Source organism: Gracilinanus agilis, chromosome 3 (genome assembly GCF_016433145.1).
Source record: "Gracilinanus agilis isolate LMUSP501 chromosome 3, AgileGrace, whole genome shotgun sequence".
Taxonomy (NCBI): Eukaryota; Metazoa; Chordata; class Mammalia; order Didelphimorphia; family Didelphidae; genus Gracilinanus; species Gracilinanus agilis.
This window is the reverse complement of record NC_058132.1, coordinates 107,439,010-107,463,400: the sequence shown is the minus strand read 5'-3', so window position 1 is coordinate 107,463,400 and position 24,391 is coordinate 107,439,010. Positions and strand designations below refer to the sequence as shown.

General features: G+C 36.6%; 1 protein-coding gene across 1 annotated transcript in view; it reads left to right on the top strand.

The window, feature by feature from the left end:
- The window catches only part of LOC123240528 (prolylcarboxypeptidase), a 74,034-nt gene that overhangs the window by 31,342 nt on the left and 18,301 nt on the right, over positions 1–24,391 (top strand). Inside the window, exons 3-6 of the mRNA XM_044668189.1 lie at positions 81–182; positions 3,584–3,765; positions 5,739–5,896; positions 19,842–20,014. Of these exons, the coding sequence (XP_044524124.1) occupies positions 87–182; positions 3,584–3,765; positions 5,739–5,896; positions 19,842–20,014 (609 nt within the window). The 5' untranslated portion in view covers positions 81–86. The remainder of the gene's footprint in view (positions 1–80; positions 183–3,583; positions 3,766–5,738; positions 5,897–19,841; positions 20,015–24,391) is intronic.

Below are 24,391 nucleotides of genomic sequence, written 5' to 3'. Positions count from 1 at the left end.
TAGGTGTTTTTAGATGTGTCTTACATGCATTTAGCTTTTTCTTAGAACTGTTCTATTGTGCCTTTATAAACTGTTTCTAGGGCTTCATGTGGGATGTGGCTGAGGAGCTGAAAGCCATGTTAGTATTTGCTGAGCATCGCTACTATGGAGAATCCTTACCCTTTGGTAACCTGTCATTCACTGTAAGTATATGTTCCTTAACTTGGGGAAGCTGTTGAAGGCAGCTCAGGAGACTTGGCTTCTTGTCCCAGTTTTGCCAGTAACTAGTGCTGCTGCAGGGGACATCTTTCCTACTGTTTATGTTGCAAGACATTTCCTCCCTGTCCCCCTTACACAAGAGGTGGATTAGTCCCTCATCAATCCAGAGGCTTCAGTTGGCTGTAATCCAAAGATGAATTCCTGACCCTCAGCAACAGGAGCACTTGGTGTTCAGACCTGCCCATCACTGGTCCAAGCTAGCTTCATTCAGTTTGCAAAAGAAGCTTTATGCCCTGAAGATTATTTAATTGAGGCATCTCTGTATTATAATACCAAAAACTCATTATTTACTAATCTAATATAACATCTACACTATATTTGTTGATTTACAAAAACATTTGATTGATAGGAAGTTGATGGGCCTTAAAAACAATTTGGGAAGCCATGTGGTCATTTTGGATAGAAAAACTCTATGCACCATGTACTCAGAGAATATATACTCTATTACCAAAATTGCATGATTTTATAAAATGCTGTGTATGTTGTCATTAGAGGTGATCCTCCTTTACCCTCATTCATGTAGTCACAAAATTTGTAGTATCAGCAAAGTGGCTTTCCTAGACTGACACAAAATTGGTTAAGAACCCCTGTTCTAGTTTAACTCCCTACTCTTTCTGCATACCCAAACTCCATAGCAGATGATTACATGTATCTGTCCCAGATTTTCTTAGCCTCCTACTCTTTTTTGCAGTTATCCTCGCCTTTAGGTAGTTACTAAGGAAATTTAGCTGCTCTTAGAAATAAGGAAAATTGTATAATATCCTATTAGAATTAGAAAATATGTTTTCATCAGTTTCCGTGAAATGATATTTGGAGGTCAGAAGTCAGACCATAAGGAAGATTTCAGATAAGTGTATAGCAGGGAAATAAATGAATAGTTGCTATAAGAGGGATAGGAAACCATGAAGTACAAGAAAATGCCTCCTGGGGCAGCTTGGTGGCACAGTAGTTAGAGTACAGGGCCCAAAGGCAGGAAAATTCATCTTGAGTTCAAATCCAGCTTCAGACTCTTAATAGTTATGTGACTCTAGGCAGTCACTTTTGCCTTAAAAAAAAAAAGAATATACCTCCTGATTGAGGAAAGTGACACAAAGGACAAGTATCCTAGAGAAATCATAACATTAAAAGAATGGAGATGAAAACTAAAAGGAAGATAATATTACACTAGGCAAGGAAGCTCAATACAATAATGGGAATCAAGCAAGAAGGTAGGAATGAAATTGTCACATTAGACTGGTAAATATATGATTCTGAGGTAGTAAAGTAGCAGTTCTTAGCTATTTCAACTTAATTTTATTATAGTATATGTTTTATTTTATGCATTTAAAAACATAATTCTTGAAGAAGGGTTCCATTGGCTTCACTAGACTGACACAAAGGAAATTTAGCTGCCCTTAGAAATTTACTAAGAACCTAAGCTAATTGCTTGATGATATGTTGGCCCTATGAAAACTGAAGGCTCTCTGTCTCATGTTGATTGATTGATCCTGTAAAACAGGGTTTAAAATGGATATATTATTAAAATTATTCTGCATAGCTATTTTAAAGGATATATGATATTGGAATACATTTAGGAAATTAAAAAACTTAATAAGTAATAGTACCCTATTATCAAGACACTTATTAAAGAGCCTGTTATAAATTTTTGATTGTGCTCTTAAAGAAAATATAAAAATATTCTAATGCTTAATGAGTCTGTGATCTTATTGATCTGACTACTCCCTTACATTGGTGTAGATTGCAAATTGACCAGGACTTTTTGTCCTTTTCACTTCCCCCCCCCCCAATTTCTTATATAGAGATTCTTAGAGGATCTAGTCTACTCAATATATTAGAAGCCTTCTTAAATTTTTTAGGTTAATAGAATATGTAAAAGATTATTTTACAGATCATGTTAATTAGAAGACTGAAGTAATCTCTCAGTCATATTCTATACTTTGTGGTCCCTGGGGCCTCACCCAGAGCTTTAAGTGCTTGGCACTGTGTTAAACACTGATAGTACAGGTACAAACATTAAAAAAAAACCCTTTATATCCTCAAGGAGCTTCCATTCTAATGGGGTAAAACTGCAGACAAGAAGAAGCTGAAAAGGGAAGTAGGATGAAATGAAGGTATCCAGTATGGACATGGTAGGGAAAGTCCAGTGGAGATTGAGCAGGGCAGCTTGGAGAAGAATGGAGACATGGCATCCTAGAGGCATCCTAATTAAAATGGAAGTTCTGGGAGGAACCAACTCATCAAAGACAGAGTTAGCTCCTTAATAGGTATTTGATGCTTGATTGCTTTATGTGAAGCTTTCTTCATTTTATGAAAATCCTGCATATTTAGTCCTTGTGCAGTTTAAAACTTGGTTTTAGGTATGATGGATATCATCTGTACTCTTTGATGACAGTAAAATTTATTTTCTTAGCATAAAGAGATTTCACTTGTCAGTAAATAAGCACTTGTTAGGCACCTACTATATCCCAGACACTGTGCTAAGGCATTGGGGGATACAAAGGGCAGCAAAGATAGATTCTGTCTTCAAGGAGCTTCCAGCCTAGTGAGGGAGACAACATGCAAACAACTATGTACAAATGAGTTTTATTCAGAATAAATTGGAACTATTGAAGAGAGAGGAAGGTGCCAGAATTTGGGGGGGGGATTGGGAAAGGTTTCTTGACTTTATACAGAATATCTATTTTTCCATTTGTCAGAATTTGTTAAGAATATGTTTTGACCAGTTGAATAATGAAGACTCTTAACTTTTTTTTTTTAACGAATCAGCTTTTGCTATGTGTACATGTTTCTATCATGAACATTACTAACACTCCACAGGGTAAGTGTATATTAGAACTTTTTTTTAAGACTTAGTAACACTGGGGCAGCTATGTGGCTCAGTGAATGGGAGAGGCAGGCATGGAAATGGAAGTTCCTGGGTTCAGATCTGGCCTCACATACTTCTTAGCTGTGTGATCCTGGGCAAGTCACTTAACCTCATTTGCCTAGCACTTACCACTCTTCTGCTTTGGGACTGATAACTTAGATGTTAAGACAAATAGTAAGAGTTTTTAAAAAAGATTAGTAATGCTGATGTGTAAATTTAATTGATAGCAAAATGTTGAGTGTAAGTATCATATACATTGTGGTGTTTCATAACCCTGAAGTACTAAAGCAATAGCAGTTGCTTAATTAAGGATGCTTATTGCATTGATTAGCTACTCTGACTTGATTGTACAAAATTCTCAATTCCTAATTGGTCCTTCATGTCTTATCTAGATTAGAGCTATGTTTAATTTGCAATTATTTAGTGCCATTTCTAGTTCTATTTGCAATTTTTCTTTAGGATTCCAAGCACTTGAATTATCTGACATCAGAGCAGGCTCTGGCTGACTTTGCAGTTTTAATTGAATCCTTGAAAAAAGAAATCCCTGGTGCTAAAAACAGTCCTGTCATCGCTATAGGAGGCTCATATGGAGGGATGCTTGCAGCCTGGTTCAGAATGAAGTATCCTCATATAGTGATTGGGTGAGTGCAAACACATTGAATAGAATACATCTTTTTTTGTTGTTGTTTTATCTTAATTTTATTTTAATAACAAATTTCCACATAAGTTTTCCAAATTTATATGATTCGTATTGTCTCCCGCCCTTCTTTCCTTCCCTTCTTGGAATTGACAAGCAATTCAATATGGGTTGTTACATGTATTATCACTCAAAACATTTCCATATTATTAATTTTAGTAAGTGGATAATCTTATAGAACCAAAACTCCAAATCATATATATATATATACCCAAATAAACAAGTGAGAAATCAAATGTTTTCATCTTCATTTATATTCTAACAGTTCTTTCTCTAGAGGTGAATAGCATTCTTTTTCATAAGTCCCTCAAAAATGTCATGGATTGTTGCATTGCTGTTAATAGCAAGATCTGTCACATTTGATTGTCCCACGATATTGTTGTTACTGTGTATAATGTTCTCCTGGTTCTGCTTATTTCACTCTGCATCAGTTCACATAGGTCTTTACAGCTTTTTCTGAAGTCATCCTGTTATCATTCCTTATAGCACAATAGTATTCCATCACTGTCATACACCACAATTTGTTCAGCCATTCCCCAATTGAGGTTTATCCCTTTAGTTTACAATTCTTTGCCATCACAAAAAGTGCAGCTATAAATACTTTTATACAAACAGATCCTTTCCCTTTTAAAAAAAATCTCTTTGGGGTAAAGACCTAGTAGTGATGTGGCTGGATCAAAAGGTATGCATTCTTTTAAAGCCCTTTGGGCATAATTCCAAATGCCCTTCAGAATGGTTGAATCAATTCACAACTCCACCAACAATGCATTAGTGTCTTAATTTTGCCACATTCCCTCCAACATTTATTATTTTCCTTTATTGTTATATTGGCCCATACCTCAAAGTTGTTTTAATTTGCATTTCTCTAATCAGGAGGGATTTAGAACATTTTTTCATATGATTATTGATTACTTTGATTTTTTCATTTGAAAATTGCCTTATCATTACCTTTGACCTTTATCAATTAGAGAATGACGTGGATTCTTTTTATTTTAATTTTTATTTATTTTTTAAAATTCTTATCTTTTGCTTTAGAATCAGTACTATGTATTGGTTCCAAGGCAGAAGAGTAGTAAGGGCTAGGCAATAGGCATTAAGTGACTTGCCCAGGATCACACAACTGAGAAGTGTCTGAAGGCCATAATTGAAACTAGGACCTTTCATCTCTAGGCCTGGTTCTCAATCTACTGAGCTCCCCACCTACCCCCTTGGATTCTTATAAATTTTACTTCATTCCTTATTTATTTGAGAAATGAGACCTTTATCAGAAAATTTTTTCCCAGTTTGTTTCTTCTCTTGTAATTTTGGTTGCATTGGTTTTGTTTTTACAAAACCTTCTTAATTTAATATAATCAAAATTATTCATTTTACATCTTGTAAAGTTTTCTGTCTCTTGTTTGGTCATAAATTCTTCCTTTCTCCATAGGTCTGACAGGTAAACTATTCTATGTTCCCCTAATTTACTTATAATATCACTCTTTATGTTTAAATCATATATCCATTTTGACCTTATCTTGGTATAGGTTGTGAGATACTGATCTAAACCTAATTTTTGCCATACTGTTTTCCAATTTTCCCAGCAGTTTTTGTCAAATAGTGACTTCTTATTCCCCAAACTGGGATCTTTGAGTTTATCAAACACTAGATTGCTGAGGTCATTTAACCCTAGTCTATTCCATAGTAATACATCTTAAATATTTTCAAACCTATAGATTCATTTTACATTAAATGTTGTTCATTCTAATCTCTCTTATAAATTTGAGTTCATATTCCTCTAATGAAGAATTTTTCCTTATTTAGTAATTTGCCCAATCTCATTTGACACTTAAAAGTTAGAATTGAATGAACTAATCTTTTTTCCTTTTGTTTTTCTTTTCTGCTTTTTCCACTTTCCCCCTTTCTCTTTTAATTATTCAGAGCTCTTGCAGCCTCTGCTCCCATCTGGCAATTTATGGATTTGGTCTCTTGTGGAAAGTTTTTTGAAATTGTAACCAATGATTTTAAAAAAAGTGGCCCCAACTGTTCAGAAACCATCCAGGGCTCCTGGAAAGCAATTGATAGACTAACATCCACAGGTAAGAAGGTAAAATTGATTTTCCAAATCTCAAAGAAGATTTTTTAAATTTACCAGATCAATTTTCACTGAATTTTATTAAACACCAAAGATTTAGTCTGAAAAAAAGAATTTGAATTATAGAATAATGTATTTCCCACCCTGGATTGTTAATGGACACTTTTCTAGTTCTCTGAAATCCCCTATTTATATTAACCATGACTGTCTGATTGACAAATATGGCAAAGGGCTCAGAGGAAGCAGGTTCAATTTTGACTCATAAGATTCTATCAATTTCCTTGTATGTTCAGGATACTGTGGTTTGACAATGATGAACAAGAACCTAGCCCATTCTGTCAAAGAGATTTTTAGTTTAGAAGGGAGTTGTCATATTTTTTCTCAAAACTTCAAATGTGTGATTTCAGTAATTTGTATATTTTCATTACCATTGCAGATCAAAACTTGTTTTCTTCCTCCACTTTCCCTCCTTTCCTAACCCCTGCCCCTGTATCTCTTAGTAGATGGCTTACATAAGTTCCTATGACCAAAAACAAATTCACCTAATGGCTTAATTTCTGGTTATGATATTTTCTGAACAGAGCTAAGCTGGATCTTGGAAACATATACATAGCTCATTATTTCATGTGTGCTTGAAACCTTTCCAGACTGACCTACTGAGTTTGTACCCTAGCATAATCTTCATGAACCCAGGGTCACCTTTATTTTATTGTGAGGCACTGGAGTAAGACATATACAAGATATACCCAGAAGAAGAAAATTATGGGCTGTAGGAGGAGGAGGAGAGGGAATTGGAGAAAACTCTTAAGAAACAGGTGACATCTGAATTGGGCCATGAATGATAGTTAGGATTTTTAAAATTAGGGATGAGAGAAAAATTCCAGGTTCAGTGAGCAACATGAGCAAAGATATTTAAATAGGAGCATTAGGGCATATTTAGGGAACAATAGGTTGTTCAACATAGCCTAGGTTTTTGAGGGTGGATTGACAATGTGACTTCCACGTTGGGCCTAGAATATGCTAGAGTATCATACAAAGAAACCTGGACTTCCTTCTATAGACAATAGGGAGTCTATATGATGAGACTGTCATGTTAAAAGCTTGCCTTTAAATTACTTTGACAGCAGTGCATAGAATACTTTGGAACCAGAATAAATTGCAGTCAGGAATATTGATTAGGAGGTTAATGTGTTAGTCTAAATGAGAGCTAATGAGGGCCTGAATTAAGAGTATGGCAGTCAGTGAGAATGAAAGGAAAAAGATGGATTCAAGAAAGATTTGGAAATTAAATGAATAGTACTTAGTGACTAATAGAATGTGGTTTAGGGGTAATGAAGTGCCAAAATAAGAAGATAACTGATCTTTTGAGCTTATGACACCTTATTACCTGTGTGACCCTGGGCAAGTCACTTAATCTGGTTTGTCTCACTTTCCTTAGCTGTAAAATGATCTGAAGAAGGAAATGGCAAACCACTCGAGTATCTTGGCCAAGAAAAACCCAAATGGGGTCACAAAGAGACAGATAGAACTGAAAACAACTGAACAACAGTAAGAAACAGCTAAGTGGCACAGAGGATAGAGCACTGGGTTTAGAATTAGGAAGATTTATCTTCATTAGTTCAAGTCTGACCTCACACAATTACTACCTGTGTGAAACTGGTCAAATCATTTAACTGTGTTTGCTTCCATTCTTTATCTATAAAATGAGCTGGAGAAGGAAATGGCAAATCATTCCACTGCCTTTGCTAGGAAAATCCCAAAGTTGGGTCATGAAGAGTCAAACATGACTAAAACAACTCAGCAACAAATTAGAAGAATGTTGATGCTGAAAACCAAAATAAAAAAAGTAGAAGGAAAAGCAAATTTAATGAGGGAAAGGATAAATTTAATTGTTATGACTATGTTGAATTTGTGGTGCTTAAAGTAGAGATATCAGGTGGGCAGTTGGAAATGTGAGTCTAGAGCTCAGAAGAAAATTTGGCCTGGATGTGAAATCTAAGAATCATTTGATAGAGATAATGGTTGAGGCAGTGGCAGTCAATGAAAGTTATATTCTTGCTGAGGGCAAGAATATAAAGATATATAAGAGAAGAGAGCCAATAATTGAAGCTTTGGAAAGAGATGGAAGGGAAGAAAGAGGAAAACAAACTGGAAAAAAGGCAGTAAGATAAAAGTTAGAGGGATAGAAGGAAAAACAAAATATTGTCAACAGAAACCAAGGGAGGAGTATGTTTCAAGGAAGTGGTGGGTCAGAGTGAAGTGCTGAAGAAAAGTCAAGGATGAGAAGTGAAAAAAAAAGCCAGTGAATTTGGCAATTAGTTTATTGGGGATCTTAGAGCAGTTTTTGGAGAATGTTAAATGTTAGAATGTAATTATGAGGAGTTGATGAAGTGAATTGAAAAGCAAAGATGGGTAGAGGGAGCTAAGTACAAGTCTCCCTTCCACATTACAACTTTCTCCATGATGGTTTCTATATATCGAGGGTCAGCATAAGAAATGAAATGGGATTTTTTGGGAAGTTTTGCAGAAGCTACAGATGACACGTGAAGGCTAGCAGGTAACATAGGAAAAAAGTTTAGAAACTCAGAAATACATACTTAACCAAAAATTTATAAGGTGGTACTATAAACACTCCATAAAAGAAAAAGAAAGACTTCTTCTCTGGTATGAAGGGAATGCCAAAAACTTTTATATGGATTTTCCAGATCTCAGGGATGCCAAACCCCTAACCCCCATGATTTGGTAGAAGTGTACAGACTATTTTTAGAAGGTTATTTCTTTTTAGTGAAAGTGGGATGAGAGATGGGACAGTAAATTAACAAGATAGGGAGAAGGATTAAAAAAACAATAGGGGAAATGAGCATCTTTATATAGCCAGAGGGTAAAAATCACTGGAGAGGAGTTATTGCAATAGCCTGCTGGAGGTTCTGCCTGTCAAGTCTGTCTCTACTCCAGTCCATCCTCCCATTCAGCCTCTAGAATTATTTTTCTAAATACATGTTTGATCATGTTACTGCCAGCCTCCCCTATTCCCCCTTAGTAAACTTCAGTGGCTTCCTGTTGTCTCTAGAAGCAAATATAAACCGTTCTGTTTGGCATGCAGAGTGCTTTGTAACCTAACTCTCCCTCTTCCAGTTTTCTTACTTCTTTCTCCTTCATTCATATTCATCAATCCAATGACACTGGCCTATTCCATGAACTAGAGACTCCATTTCTTGGCCTGAGGGATTTTTCTTTGACTGTTTTCCACAGTTGGAATGCTTTCCCTCTTCTGCTACAACTGCTGGCTTCCCTGGCTTCTTGAAATCCCAAATAAAATCCCACCTTCTACAAGAAACCTTCCTAAACCCCCTTATTTCCAGAGCCTGCCTTCTTTTAATTCCCCCCTCCCATTAATCTTATACATAGCTAGCTTTGTATGCCTTTGTTTGCATATTATCTCCCATATTAGTGAGTTCCTTGAGGGCAGGGACTGACTTTTCCCTTTTTTTGTGTCCCCAGTGGTCAGCACAGTGACATCAACCATTAAGCACAAAGGAAGTGCTTATTGTTTTTTTTTTTTTTTTTTGATTCACTGACTAACAGATTGAAAATGTTAGAAAGAAGGGATTCTTTATGGAACAAGGTCATTGGAGTAGGAAATCAAGTATGAGGCCATTGAAGGGCATAAGATCTAGGAAATGGGCAGAGGGATTACCATTGGAAATGGAGAGTGTAATGCAAGATTGCTAGCAGAAGCATTTTGCTTCTGCAATTTCAAAATGTCACAGAAAGACAGCTGGAGGTCTTAGAATCTTCAGAAAGTCAATTGGAGCCTGAGGCTATAAATAGGGCTGAAGTCCAGGGGGGGTGGTTTGCCTTCTGGCTCTGGCTTTGCCTGGGGGCTTCTGCTTTTGGGTTTGGGCTTAGCCTGTGCTTATTTTGCCTTGGGGAAATTTGGACCTATCTAATTTCTCTGGACCTCTCCCTGATCTCTCCAGTACATATCTGCTATTCCCCTGAACTTCCCTTTGGACCCTGGGAGGAAGGGTGGCTTGGTGATTGGACATAGTGGGTTTAGATTCTGTAGGCAAGTAGGGCATTCTAAACAAGTTAACCCCAATTTAGTGATTTGATAAATACTTTACTTTAAGGCAGTCAAATCTTCCTGACTGTGAGAGCTTACCCCCTCCTGTGACCCTTCCCCCACCATCAGCTTTCTCCCTAGAGGCTGTTACAAAACCCTAAACCCCTCTCTCCTTTTGATTATCCCTGACATTAATAAATCCCCTTTGTTACCTACTCAAAGCCTCTGGTGAATCATTGTACTGAAGATTAAAGCAAGGGCTGAAGAGGGAAGGAATTATTTTCTTTTATTTCTTGAGGGAACCGCAGGCATCCATCTTGGCAGGAAGTACCTACCCGAGACTTCCTGCAGCCATCAGTTTCACTGGTAGGGAAGAGCCCTTCTGTCTCCTCCCTCAAGGGACTTAGAAATTAACAAGAGATGTCCTTCAGCCAGATATAAAACATTTCTGACTGGCCCAATCCCCTGTACCTTAGAGATACCTTTCCTGATTGAAGAACCTCAGCCTATTTCCTCTCAGTACTCTCTGTCTTTAGCCTCAGTGAATAAGCCTGTTTAAGCTGCTCTCCTGCATATTCCCTGTCATTCTAGTTTCTTCAACTGTAAAATGGGGATAATAGTACCTACTCCCAGAGTTGCTGTGAGGACAAAATGAGATAATATTTGTGAAGTGTTTTAAATAAACCCTTGTCTCCCCCTTCTAAAATAGAAAAACAGTGAGGGGGAAGGGGAGTGTGTCATTGGTGGTTTGAGGATAGTGGAAAATATTCGAACAGTCATACATTAGTTAGTAAACTTAGCTGCTTGGAGATCAAGGAATTTGTAGTGGAGCTAATCATTAGTGTTATATGATTTAGTTCCCATGTACCTGAGCCTTGCTGGAGAGAGAGAACTGGCAGCATAGTATTTAGGGTCAGGATCAGCAAGGACGGGTGCTATGGTCTAAAGTAAAGAGGAGGATAAGAGTTGAATTGATTAGGAATAGAAGCTAGGATGAGAGACATAGCAAGCTGGTATGGATCAAAAGAATGAAAGTTATGATGAAGGAAAATAGGCTGGCTCAGTAGGAGTGTGAAGCACTGCTGAGGTGGCTGTCATTTGAGAAGGAATTTCGAAGTTCATATTCATGGAAGTGGGTAACTTTTGAGTGAAGACAATGTCCAAGGAGGGGATGAAGTAGAGTGGATATAGGAAAGTCGTTAGAGTTAAGAACATAGAGAAACCAAGAGTGTAAAATATTGGAAATGTCATCAGAAGTCACTAAATGTTGAAGTCACTTAGGATGGTGGTAGGAGACAGAATAGAAAAAGAGAAATGTTGAAGTTATTGAGGGAGGTAGGGAATGTACTTACCATCAATATAGTATAGATGAAACATTTATTAAATACTTGTGTTAAACACTGCAAAGTCCTGGTGATAAAAATACAAGTAAGAAGAATAATCCCTGGCCTAAAGGACATCTGGAAATCTGAGAAGGGAAGATTCAAGTGTGATGACATAGTTTGGAAATGGTTCCAGGAAGTGACATGGAGTTCTAATTCTAAGCAAAATAAGGCAAAAACTTACCATTTGGAGCCCAGGGTGGTTCCAGAGGAAGAGTCCAATTACGGTTCTGGGGAGGGAGGAGAAGTGGGGATCTGAGGATGATGGCTGGCAAGCAAGGGCCATAATTTGGAAATGGTGATTGGAAATAATAATAATAATAGCAACAAAGATTAGGAAAAGATGGGACTAGTCAATCTTAAAAATTTTTTTCCTGAACTTTTTACTCTAAAGAGGAGCAAAATTCAACTTATTTATATGCTTTGATAATAATATTCAGAACAATGAATCAGTTGAATTAATTCTTGAACTTTCTTTAAAAAGGGAAATAACTATAGGCTTAAGCTCACTATACTTTAAAGAAAATAAATGATCTCTTGATTACAAATCTTTAAAAAAAAGCATGGACTCTTCTTACTGGACTTGCTAAAAGAGGAGGGAACTTTGGTAGAGAGACTATTGGTTTCCTCTTGTCTAGCCTGTTGCACCCCAAATTTATTGGTAGTCTTTGGGTTAAACATTGGACATTACCATGCTTAAAGGTTGACCTTCACAAAATATAGAGCTTCACAAAAATATAGTTTTGTTTGAGAGATATACTTATGTTAACTATCAAGTATTAAGGTTATTAGAGAAAGTTATTAGCTCAGTTATGAACCTCTTATCCTAACCTAGGAATCAAACACAGATTATAAAGGGAAAACATGAGCTCAATACAAATGAATGTGGAAAGCTATAAAACGATGACTTATATGATTAAAGACAATTCTAGGAATATTAAATGCTTTATAATTATTAGGAAGATTTTTAGGATTGTCTTTTGGGCATACTCTGATATAAAGCAACAGAGTCTTCTCAACTTCTACTAAAGATGTGAAAATAAAAGAAATCATGACTCATAGAAAAATTGAGGGATTCTTAGACATCCTAGTAATTCCTCTTTCAGAAATAGAGAGGGCCTGCAAAGAGAACAAGGTAGGCTATTGTTTCTTCCTGGCTAACTAGAAAGACAAGAAATCCAATTTGCTACAGATAACCTACTATTTAAAATCTACAACACATCAGCAAAAGGCTTTATTTCATTGGTAGTTGTAAACCAAGGTAGGAAGAAGTAATAGTTGGTACATAGAGAAGAAAGGTGTTTCTGTGGAGCCATTTGGAGACTTCTGAATATGTGCCATTTCTCATAGGTACATATTGTAAGATTAAAAATTAAGATCAAATCATTCCAAGTGTTATATTTTATAAGATTTATTAACAATCACTTGAGGTAAAGGAATAAAATAGCCTAAATAAAGAGCAGTTTCCTGGACTGTGAAAGCCAGAGAAGAACATGTGAGAGGGCAGAGCTACACAAACTTATCTTCAAAGCCTAAGGGCGCAACGGGAGGGGAATGAAAGAGGAATGCTGGGAAATGTAGTTCAAGGGTACACAATTCTAATTACACAATACAGTACACAGGAAACACCTAGTTCTGCTGGCTTCACAACTGGTCAGTCACTGATCCTGAAGACCATTTGTTATGCTTCAGGGTAAAGGAGGCAGAAAGATTCCAATTTGCTAGTATAGTTATTGGCTTTGGCGGCTGCAACAGGTTGGATTCCATCTTTCTGTTGACCTTTCACAAGAACTGGGGTGAAGGAAAAACATAGAGACTAGATGTGACTGCTGACATGCACTGAATGGAGAACTCTTCCCAAATGATACTATGTCTTTTGAGAAGGGGAAAATTCAGTGACCCTCACTTTTTTTTTTTTTTTTTAAACCCTTACCTTCCATCTTGGAGTCAATACTGTGTATTGGCTCCAAGGCAGAAGAGCGGTAAGGGCTAGGTGATGGGGTTAAATGACTTGCCCAGGGTCACACAGCTAGGAAGAGTCCGAGGCCAGACTTGAACCCAGGACCTCCCATCTCTAGGCCTGGTTCTCACTTCACTGAGCCAACCAACTGCCCCCTGACCCTCACTTTCTTCCACCATGTGATCAAGGAAGAAGATCCAGGAGACATGTTTGAAGCTCAGTCTACTTGTTAAGAAATTTTTCAGTCATTTCTAATTCTTTGAGATTCCATTTGGAGTTTTCTTGGCAAAAATACTAGAATGGTTGGTCATTTCCTTCTTCAACTCGTTTTACAGGTGAGGAAACTGAGGCAAACCAGGTTAAATGACTTACCCAGGGTCACAGAGCTAGTAAGTATCTGAGGCCAGATTTGAACTTAGGAAGAGGAGTCTTCCTGACTCCAGGCCTGGCACTCTATATATTGCACCACCTACCTATTCTAGTAGGTCATGTACCTTCTTGCTAGGAGTGAAGGCTCTTGGCTTTTTTGGGGATTCTCTGTGGTCTGATGTGGTGGAATCTTATCTTCTACATTCAGTATTCTGCCAGCCTGGAGTCAGTTAAAGGGGCAGCCAGGTGGTGCAATGGATAGAGCTCCTAGGCTTAGAATCTGGGAGAACTGAGTTCAAATGTGGCCTCAGTTACTTAGTAGCTGTGTGACCCTGGACAAGTTACTTATCCTCTATTTGTCTCAATTTTTTCATCTGTAAAATGGGAATAATAATAGTACCTATCTTCCAGAGTTGTTGTGAGGATCAAATGACATAATAATTGTAAAGTGCTTAGCACAGTGCCTAACACAGCAGGTGCTATATAAATGTTAGCTATTGTTATTATGGACAGTTCTCACTTTATGTAAGTTTATATTACACAAATTCAACTTTATGTAAAGAATGCTTAAAGAAATATGCATTCCAAAAAAACCTACCAGTGTTAACTTTACAGTACTGCTCTCTCTCTCTCTTTCTTTCTCAACTTCTCTCCCCTCTCTTTCCCTCTCCCTCTCTCTCTCCTATTCTCTCTCTGTCTCTCTCTTTCTCCCTCTCCTCCCACACCTTAGCTCAGCCTCCTACCCTTGTCCCCTTGCCCCCATTAAAAAATACACTTAAAAAAACTAAAAAAAAAAAAACAACCTCAGAACATGAAACCCCTCCAAATAAAACCCCTCTGGAGAGACTGTGCATTAGAGGCTTGGTTTGAGGCCTTTGGTGCTTAGAGAGGAGACCTTTGTTTCATTCTGCCCACTGGCATGTTGGTCCCCATTTCTATCTTCTATCCATCTCTGTCCATTTCCTCATGTATGTCCCTGGCTCTGCATGCTGCCTGTCTTCTTCTATGTCCATGTCTGTCTCCTGTGTGGTCTTCCTCTCATTTTCTTTTTTTTTTTTTAAATTTTATTTTCAATTTTATAGGCAATGGGGGTCAAGTGACTTGCCCAGGGTCACATAGCTGGGAAGTGTCTGAGGTCAGATTTGAACCTAGGACCTCCCGTCTCTAGGTCTGGCTCTCTATCCACTGAGCTACCCAGCTGCCCCCCTTCCTCTCATTTTCAGCCATGCCCCTAAGTGGTTGACTCTGGCCCCTTCATGTACCTCCTACTTTCTCTTCTCTGTCCTCAGCTTCCATGTGTCCTTGAACTATATGCCTGCTCCCTTCCTATATAGATGGGTAGTCCCCTTCCTTTCTTCCTTCCTTCCTTCTTCCTTCCTTCCTCACTTACTCACATCTGTGGGCAAATCCATATTATGCAAAAAGCAGTTTGTTTGGAAGTTTGTGGAAGACCACTTATGTAAAGTGAGAACTGTCTATTATTATTAGTAGAATAATTCTTCTTCTTCTCTATCCTCTAGGCCTGGCTCTCAATCCACTGAGCTACCAAGTTGCCCCCTGTTTTCCTTTATTCTAAGCATTGATCTACCACCTTTGTCACTTCCTTCCATTTTTTTTCTTTTTTAAAAATGTATTTATTTAGAATATTTTTCCACAGTTACATGATGCATTTTCCCTCCTTCCCCTTATCCCTCCCCCGTTCTGGAGCTGACAAGTCTTCTATTTCTTAAAAACTTTATTTGTTTAATTAATTAATTTAGAATATTTTTCCATGGTTACATGATTCATGTTCTTTTCCTCCCCGCCTCCCACCCCACTCCTGTAGCCTACGAGCAATTCCACTGAGTTTTGCATGTGTCCTTGATCAAAGCCTATTTCCATATTATTAATGTTTGCAATAGGGTGATTGTTTAGAGTCTACATCCTCAATCATATCCCCAACAAACCACGTAACCAAGCAAATGTTTTTCTTCTGTGTTTCTACTCCCACAGTTCTTTCTCTGGAAGTGGATAGCATTCTTTCTCATAAGTCCCTTAGAACTCTCCTGGATCATTGCATTGCTGCTAGTAGAAAAGTCCATTACATTTGATTGTGCCACAGTGTATCCATTTCTGTGTACAGTGTTCTCCTGGTTCTGCTCCTTTCACTCTGCATCAATTCCTGGAAGTCCTTCCAGTTCACATAGAATTCCTCCAGTTCATTATTCCTTTTAGCACAATAGTATTCTATCACCAACAGATACCACAATTTATACAGCCATTCCCTAATCGAAGGGCATCCCCTCATTTTCCAATTTTTTGCTACCACAAAGAGCACAGGTATAAATATTTTTTTACAAGTCTTTTTCCTTATTATCCCTTTGGGGTATAAACCCAGCAGTGGTATGGCTGGATCAAAGGGCAGGTAGTCTTTTAAAGTCCTTTGGACATAATCCCAAATTGCCTTCCAGAATGGTTGGATCAAATTACAACTCCACCAGCAATGTATTAGTGTCCTAATTTTTCCACATCCCCTCCAACATTTGTTACTTTCTTTTGCTGTCATAATAGCCAACCCGCTAGATATGAGGTGGTACCTCAGAGTTGTTTTGATTTGCACTTCTCTAATTATGAGGGATTTAGAGCACTTTTTCATGTGCTTATTGATAGTTTTGATTTCTTCATTTGAAAATTGCCTATTCATGTCCCTTGCCCATCTATCAATTGGGGAATGGCTTGATTTTTTTGTACAATTGATTTAGTTCCTTATAAATTTGAGTAATTAGACCTTTGTCAGAGGTTTTTGTTTTAAAGATTTTTTCCCCAATTTGTTGCTTCCCTTCTAATTTTGGATGCATTGATTTTTTTTTGTACAAAACCTTTTTAATTTAATATAATCAAAATTATTCATTTTACATTTTGTGATATTCTGTATCTTTTGCTTGGTCTTAAATTGTTTCCTTTCCCATAGATCTGACTGAAGTCTTCCATTTTTTAAAATTAAAAGACCCTTATCTTCCATGTTAGAATTAATACTTTGTATTGGTTCTAAGGCGGAAGAGCAGTAAGGGCTACAATAGGGGTTAAGTGACTTGCTCAGGGTCAAAAAACTAGGAAGTAACATCCATCCATCTTTACACTGTCCTATGGAGCTAAGCAGAACAAATCTAATCCTACTTCCACATAACAACCCTGTAAAACACTTAAAAAATTTTAATTTATGTTTTTTATTGACAAAAATCTACTTCTCTCCCTCCCCCACTCACTCTCCACTCGGCCACTGAAATAAAGAAAAATAAAAATTGTTATAACAAAATATGTAGTCAAGTAAAACAAATCCCCACATTGGCCATATTCAAAATTTGTCTGCACCTTGAATTCATTGCCTCTCTGCCAGGAGGCCAAGTAGCATGTTTCATTATGGATCCTTTGAAATTATGGTTGGTCATACACAATAGAATTACTATATCTCTTGTTCTAGACACTTTACATCCTAATGAGACCCAGGAGGATCAAGGGTTTTTGTCATGTCCAACAAAAATAGCTTAAAAAAGCACCAAGGATTTTTCATACTCTGCATAGTCCAAATTATACAAGAACAAGTCTTTCCTCTAGAGCTTTCCCCAACAATTAGTCCTTTAGCTTCTGCTGAGTTCTGAGCAACTCACTATCTTATCCACTTTTAGATATCCCTAAATGTCAGGAAGTTTTTCTCTTGGGAGATGGAATCTGCCATCCATTGTTCTAGTTCTGTTCTCTGGAGCCCAAAAGGTACATATTCAATCCCTCTTATATACAGAAATTTTACAATATTTTTGAAAGAATATGAATTCTTATACTTGGTATAATTTCCCTTAAGATGAAAAAAATCGCAGTTCCTTGCCTTATAGTTATTGTGATTCAAGAGAGTTCCTCTTTCTCATATAACAAAACTATAGAGTGATCATGTGCTTCACCAAATTAGAAGCTAATTTTTGCGGAATATTATTAATTGCTTCCATGAAAAGGGATGCCAAGTGAGATGACATTTTAGGGGCAACTATTTCTACCAGAACAATTTTTTAAAATGTTATAAATTCAATATGCTAGCCATTGATTAGAATAAGGTAACTAAAAGCTGCCATTCTGGTTTTATTAAGAATAGGTCATACTTGATTACCATCATTTACTTTTTTTTAATTGATTAACTAGACTGGAAGAATAGAATGCTCTGTACAGTGTAGGCTTTGATTTTAGCAAAGCATTTGACAAACTCTCTTATCCTATCTTTATGGACAAAATGAAAAGATATATCCTAAGTGATCTACTGGGTCAGGCCTCAGCTAGGTCAGTCCAATGATTTAGAGTCAAGCACTAAAGTACAATTTTATTTCTAGATTACAAAATGCAATAAACACCATTTTGCTAAATAAGAGACTGAAAGAATCAAGTGTCAAGTTAAAAGGACAGAAAATGCTCTTTGCTTCCACTTTTGTAATCACCAGATCAGGAACTTAGGAAAATTTTAACCACAGACTGTAGGAGCTCAGGTGTGTTTTGTCACAAATTCCCACTCCCACCAGGCTATAGGTGCTCAGGTGTATTATCACCCGCCTTCTCCTTATATGTGAAGTGAGCGAAAGAAAAGCCACATTTCTGTTCCCTCTCCCTCTAGATGTCTGAGTTCACGCTGCTAGTGAAATGATTGCTCAGTATTTAGCATGCTGACTTTAGGAGCTACCCATAGTAAAAGGGGGAGGAGACTAAGGAGGCAGAAATGGAAAAGAAAGAAGGGAGGAGGGACCCTGCTACTGCCTATCAGAGGGGCACAGACTTATCTTCAGTGATTTGTGGGCACAGAAGCCCAGTCACTTCTTTTCAGTAATGTTCCCCAGTGCTCTTCTTAACGCTCACACAAAACTACCACAGCTCTTATTACATATAGTTAGGTGTATTTGGAATTCTTTTCATGATCATACCAAAAACCTTGAGGAAAGTCTTTGACTAGGGGAGTATCACAGGATCTGCCCTTGGTCCTGTGCTGTTCAATATTTTAATCAGTGACTTGGAGGAATAGATGACATGCTTGTCAAATTGTAGCTGATACATACTTTGGAGGGGTAGTTATCAGGTGATGGAGTCTGGATCCCAAAAGATCTCAATAGGTTAAAAAGACAAAACTGGAGAAAATGAAATCTACTGGGAATGAATGTAAAGTTCTGTACTTGCATTAAAAATCAGTCAGTAGTATTTAAATACCAGAACTGTGTGAGGATACAAATACAAAGAATAAAAAAAAATCTCTGCAATGGACTTATGTTCTAATGGGGGAGACAAACACATATTTTATACACATATATAGAGTATAGAAATAAAGTGGACAGTAACAAATGAATTCAAAGCAGTTAAAAGTAGTGTAGTTTGGGAGGGAGGGCACTGGCATTTGAAGGGATCAGAAAAGGATGATTAAAGAAGAGAGTGTGACTGAACTGCATCTTAAAAGAGGAAAGATCCTCTATGAAGCAGAGGTAAGGGGTGTGGGGGAGTATATTCTAAGCCTGGCAGAGAATCAGTACAAAGTCACCAAAGTCACCAAGAATAAAGATGGGAGGATTTTGGGTGAGAAACAAAGACCAGTTTGGTTGTATCAGAAGGTTCCTGAGGGGAGAGAAATGTCTAGCAAGGCTGGAAAGATAGCTTGGGACCAAGTTGTGTAGGCCTTTAGAAGGTAAATGGAAGAGTTTGTATTTTGCCCTAGGAGCAATGAGAAGCCACTGGAATTGGTGGAATAGGGGAGTTGTGTGATTTAAGGAAAATTGTTTTAGCAGCAGGGTATAGGATACCTGGGAGGGAGATGGGCACCAGTGAAGGAGACTGAGGCAATAAGTGAAAAGTGATGGGAACCTGAACTAAAGTAGTAGCTTTGTATGTAGCGATAAGGGGAAAGATGTGAGAGATGTTGAGAAGATAGAAATGATGCCATTTGGCAAATGATTTGATATGTTGGGTGAGGAGCTCATGAGAATGGCAAGTTTATAAATCTCACCCATTTTAATCTCAGAGGTCCCTTGTAGTTCTGAGATTGTAATTCTCTATTATCTGAGGCACTGTTTGTTATGATGTGTTCTGAGATGAACTGACATTTTTCAAATATTTCTGCTGATTAGAGTTACCAAATGAAATAAATGTGTATGATCCCTGTTCTTTCCTGTAGGTGAAGGTTTGCAGTGGATTTCTGAAGCATTTCACCTGTGCAATCCATTAAGAAGCCAAACAGATATACTTGTGTTGAAATCATGGCTAGCTGAAACATGGGTAAATCTGGCAATGGTGGACTACCCATATAGTTCAGACTTTTTAATGCCCTTGCCTGCTTGGCCTATTAAGGTAACAGAAACATATTTTTGAATCATTCTTAATGATACTTTTGTGCATCTCACTTTCACCATTAGCTTGGAAGACATTTTGTTGAAAGAACCTTTTAGGTAGAGTTTTATTCTATCAAATTTAATGCTTTTACCAAGTCATCAAAAAAAAGCACAGTGGAATCTTGCATTCTCTGCATCCTTTGAGTCAGTTGTGTGATGGTAAACACATATTGTACTGTGGGAATATCACTTGTAAAAATCTGCCAGTACCCTTTTAATGTCCTTATTAGGCATGTCCTTTATGAGAGTAATAGCTTGTTCTCATCAGAAGTTTGTCTAGATGAATTAATTATTGATGTTCTCTCAATTGCCTTTATTTTGGAATAAGGTCTGAGATTTTTTTTCATGCCTCTGCTATCTTACCCTTCCTTATTCATATACTTTGAGAACCAATCCCTGAATACTCTAAAAACTGTGGAGCCTCCAACCGAGATCTCCGCTGGCTATATACATTGTCTAGACCTGCAAGACAAGTTTGTCTTCTGTAATACTATTTTTACTTCCTGTATAGTGTCCAGGGCAAAGGAGTGGCAATCATGCTATATTCTCTCCTGGTCTATTCACATCTGAAGTGTTCCATTCAGTTCTTTGAGTCAATTTCAAAAAGAATATAGGCAGTTTTTGAGCATGTTAGAAAAAGCTTACTGAGATGAGGGGAGAGGACATCTTGGAATGCAAGGATTAATTGGTGGAACTGGGAATGTGTTATGTGAAGAGAAGATTTTGAGGTGGAGTGAAGACTTAGAAGGTGAAAATAGAGAATATGATAGTAGTTTTCAAGAATTTTAAGGGTTATCATTCCTGAAAGAGGGATTAAACTTTTTTTTTTTTTTATGATTATTTACAGAGGGCAAAAGTAGGAGCCACAGATACAAATTGTAGAGAGGCAGATTGAGGCTTAATGAAAAGAAAACCTTCCCCACATTAGAATTGTTCCAAAGTATAATGGGTTCATTAAGGGTTAATGGATTTCTTTCCATTAAGAGTCTTTGGGCAAAAGCTACATGATCAACTTTTTGATAGTGATATAGAAGAGATTCTTGCTCAGATATCTTTTGGACTAGATGGCATTTGAGGGTTGGCTACTTCCACCTCTAACTGATTTGTGGAAGGAACTATTCAACTTGTTATATAGTCAGTGCTTCCTAAATCTGAAAAGCAGAATCACCAGTGAGTTTTGACTGTAAAAGATTTTCTTCTGGTAGGAAATTTGGCACCAAAATTTTGAAGGGAAAATAACAGAAATCCAAACTATCTAGTTTTTTCATAGAAGAGTATTTCTCTGTTCAAAATAGTCCAGTGGATAGACCACTGCGAATTAGAGTAGTCTTTAGTACTTATCGCATTACCATACACTGTGGTGGGGTGGTCATTTTAAAGTCTTTTCTTTAATTTTCCCATCTACAAAATGAGAGTGCTTGAACCTCTCCACCTTCATCTAATCTAATGATAAAACAATGATGTAAAGATAAGACAACAATTATACAATGTGATCATTGCTTAGGAGCTGTTATGATGTATACCCAAGGTATTGTTATTTTTAAAAGTATAAACTTAATGGACTTTCTTTTATAGTTAGTCCAGCTTCATGATTTCCTGTACTTTATTTACCCCAGATTCAATAATCTGTGTAATTAAGTGTTCCTTTTTTTAAATTGAGAAATTAGCATACTAATTATTAAAAAAAGGATAATCTGCTGCCCCCAGAAATCTCTCACTCTGCTAATCTAGTGTACTCTACAAACATGTTACATTTTTTCTCATCCAGTAGTATTCTTCTTGTTGATATTCTTCATTTTTTCAAGGTCATAAATTTTGTTCTGTTTTTCTGTAGATGTTTTCATTTTTTCTTCTTTTGATCAGATCTAGCTTTCATCATTTTCATTTCAATTCATTTTTACGAGCTTTATCCCAATTCTTCAAAATTAAAGGAATTCTTGAGTGATTGAACTATATTTCTCGTTCTCTTGTCTTTTTAAAAAAGCCCATCATATATTTTATCCTTGTATTCATATATGGAAATATTTATTGCTTCTATGTATTTTCAATTCTGTTTCAGTTTTGCTTTCCTGCTTTAAAAATTTTTTTAAATACCTGCTTTTCCTCAACTTAATAGTTTTAGATCACTTTCTCTCAACTCTTCATTCCATTTCTCCATTCCTGACCTTCTTTATGTTGTTCTCTTATTTCACAAAGCCCTGGAGAGTATTCTTTCACTTGGATAGTTCCATTTATTCAGAACTCCTCCTCCCTCTGATCCACTTCCTCCTTTTTAAAGAGTTGACAAACAGCCATCCTTTTCTGATTTGTGACTTGAACTAAGAATTTCAAAGTAGCATGTTAACAGATGACATATTTAAATATGTCTCTAGAGTACAGGTGAATTGAAATCCTGAATTTCACATTCTTGGAATTATTATTGTTTAGTGTCCAAATTTTATTTTCCATCTAATCTCAAGTAATTTCCTTTTGATTATTTTCATACATTTTTGTATACATAGATGAGTTCAATTTCCTTTTGTTTATTGTTAGCAGAAGCTGTGGCATTCATGCAAAAATAATCACGGATTTGGCTGATGGATTAAAAATAAAATGAGAGGAGAAAATAGAAATAACTGTCATTTGATTGTTCTATCAACATAAATGCCTTCAATTCTGGATTTCTTGTCAGCCTAAATAGCAGCTTAAGAGACACTGTACAGATTCCCCTCACTCCCTCCCCCCCCCCCCCCCACACACATTTTTTCTTAGGGAATAGCTGATGAAACCTTTTAGCTTAGTCTTCTGAGCATACAGATAGATACAGTGAAATAATAAGACACAAAATGGAAAATCCCTTCCGCTTGTCCTGGTGTTTTATAACATACGCGACCTCTCTGGGTGGTTTAAGCGGTTTAGGTGAATTCTATGAAAAGGGAGCTTTTAATGACAAAACTAATGTGATTATCTGAGTGAGAGTGAGGGGTATTGAGGACTGAGGGAAAGAAAATCTGTTAGAATAGCTGAATGTATCTGCTTAATCTTTTCTCTAATGTGGATGGACCATACTTTCTGGGAAGAAATTAGTCTTTTTTATTTAAAAAAGAACTATATTTTTCCCTCTTCCTATTTCTAAACCTTTCCCCTTCCCTCCCATTTTTATCTTATTCAAACACTTAATTCTCAGAGATAGGACCACTAGGAGTTTTAAAAAGAATTATTAATCTTGCTTTCTTTGGTATGTATAGGAATAAGGATAGAAGCTTATATATTTATGATTGTGGAATATGCATTTATTAAATGCTTAATATATGAGAGGCACTGTGCTCTAAGCACTGCAGTACAAATATTATCTCTTTTGATATTTGGTTGTAAAGTTGACATGGTTGTGTCCTCAAAGTTAGAATTTTCCTTTTGAAAAAACATTTTTGGTTACTCATATGATCAGAAGGTTAATAAAATAAGCTTTTGAATGCCATTCTTTCCTCAATTTTCATGGCTGTAGGATATGGGACCAAAAAAGATCACCTATGTAAAGTACTTTGTAGAACTTAAAGTTCTAAGTAGTAAAGTTATCTGTAGAGGAAGGTAAAATCAACCTAAAGTCCAGCCATTTCAGTAGTTGATTTCTGAAGCTTTTAGCACTCATATCACCATTTTGCACTGGCTGAAGGATTCTCCCTTCCCAACTACTATAGCTGCAGCAATAGTCTCCCCTTTTAGAGTGTTTACCCAACAATGATATTCTGATACTGAATCTGTTATTGGGACACTCCACCTTTACATATTACCATAACTTTGTCATACTAATTGATTTTTGCTCCTAGCTTTCTATAAATCATCCTTAAAGGGTCCTACTGACACATTCTGGAGATCTTTCTCAGTTTTATTTTATATTTTTATGTTTGAGATTAAATTATCAGTTTCACTTTATTACCTATTTAACTATATTGGCATGAAAATGTCTTCAATTATAAATATTATAATATTTTGCAGTTTTGGAAATATTAAAAATTCTTTTCATTTATTCTTTTTTTAATTGATGCTTTAAAAAAACATATATTCCAGTCAGCACACAACTCTCCCGCCTTTGTAAAATATATACCTTAAAAACAGTTTCCCAAAACTACCTTAAAAAATGACTGTGATAGATGGTATATTACTTTCCACATTTCATTTACTGCTGGTTAATGGAGAAGAAAGATATAGGTTTTAATTTGAATTATTTTCTATCCATTATTGTCTATTATGTTGATCTGAGTATTGCTTTTATTGAGTGTTGTCTTCATTTATTTTACCGTTATATTATATTGTATATTCTCTTGGTTTTGCTTCCTTTATTCAGTATCACTTCATA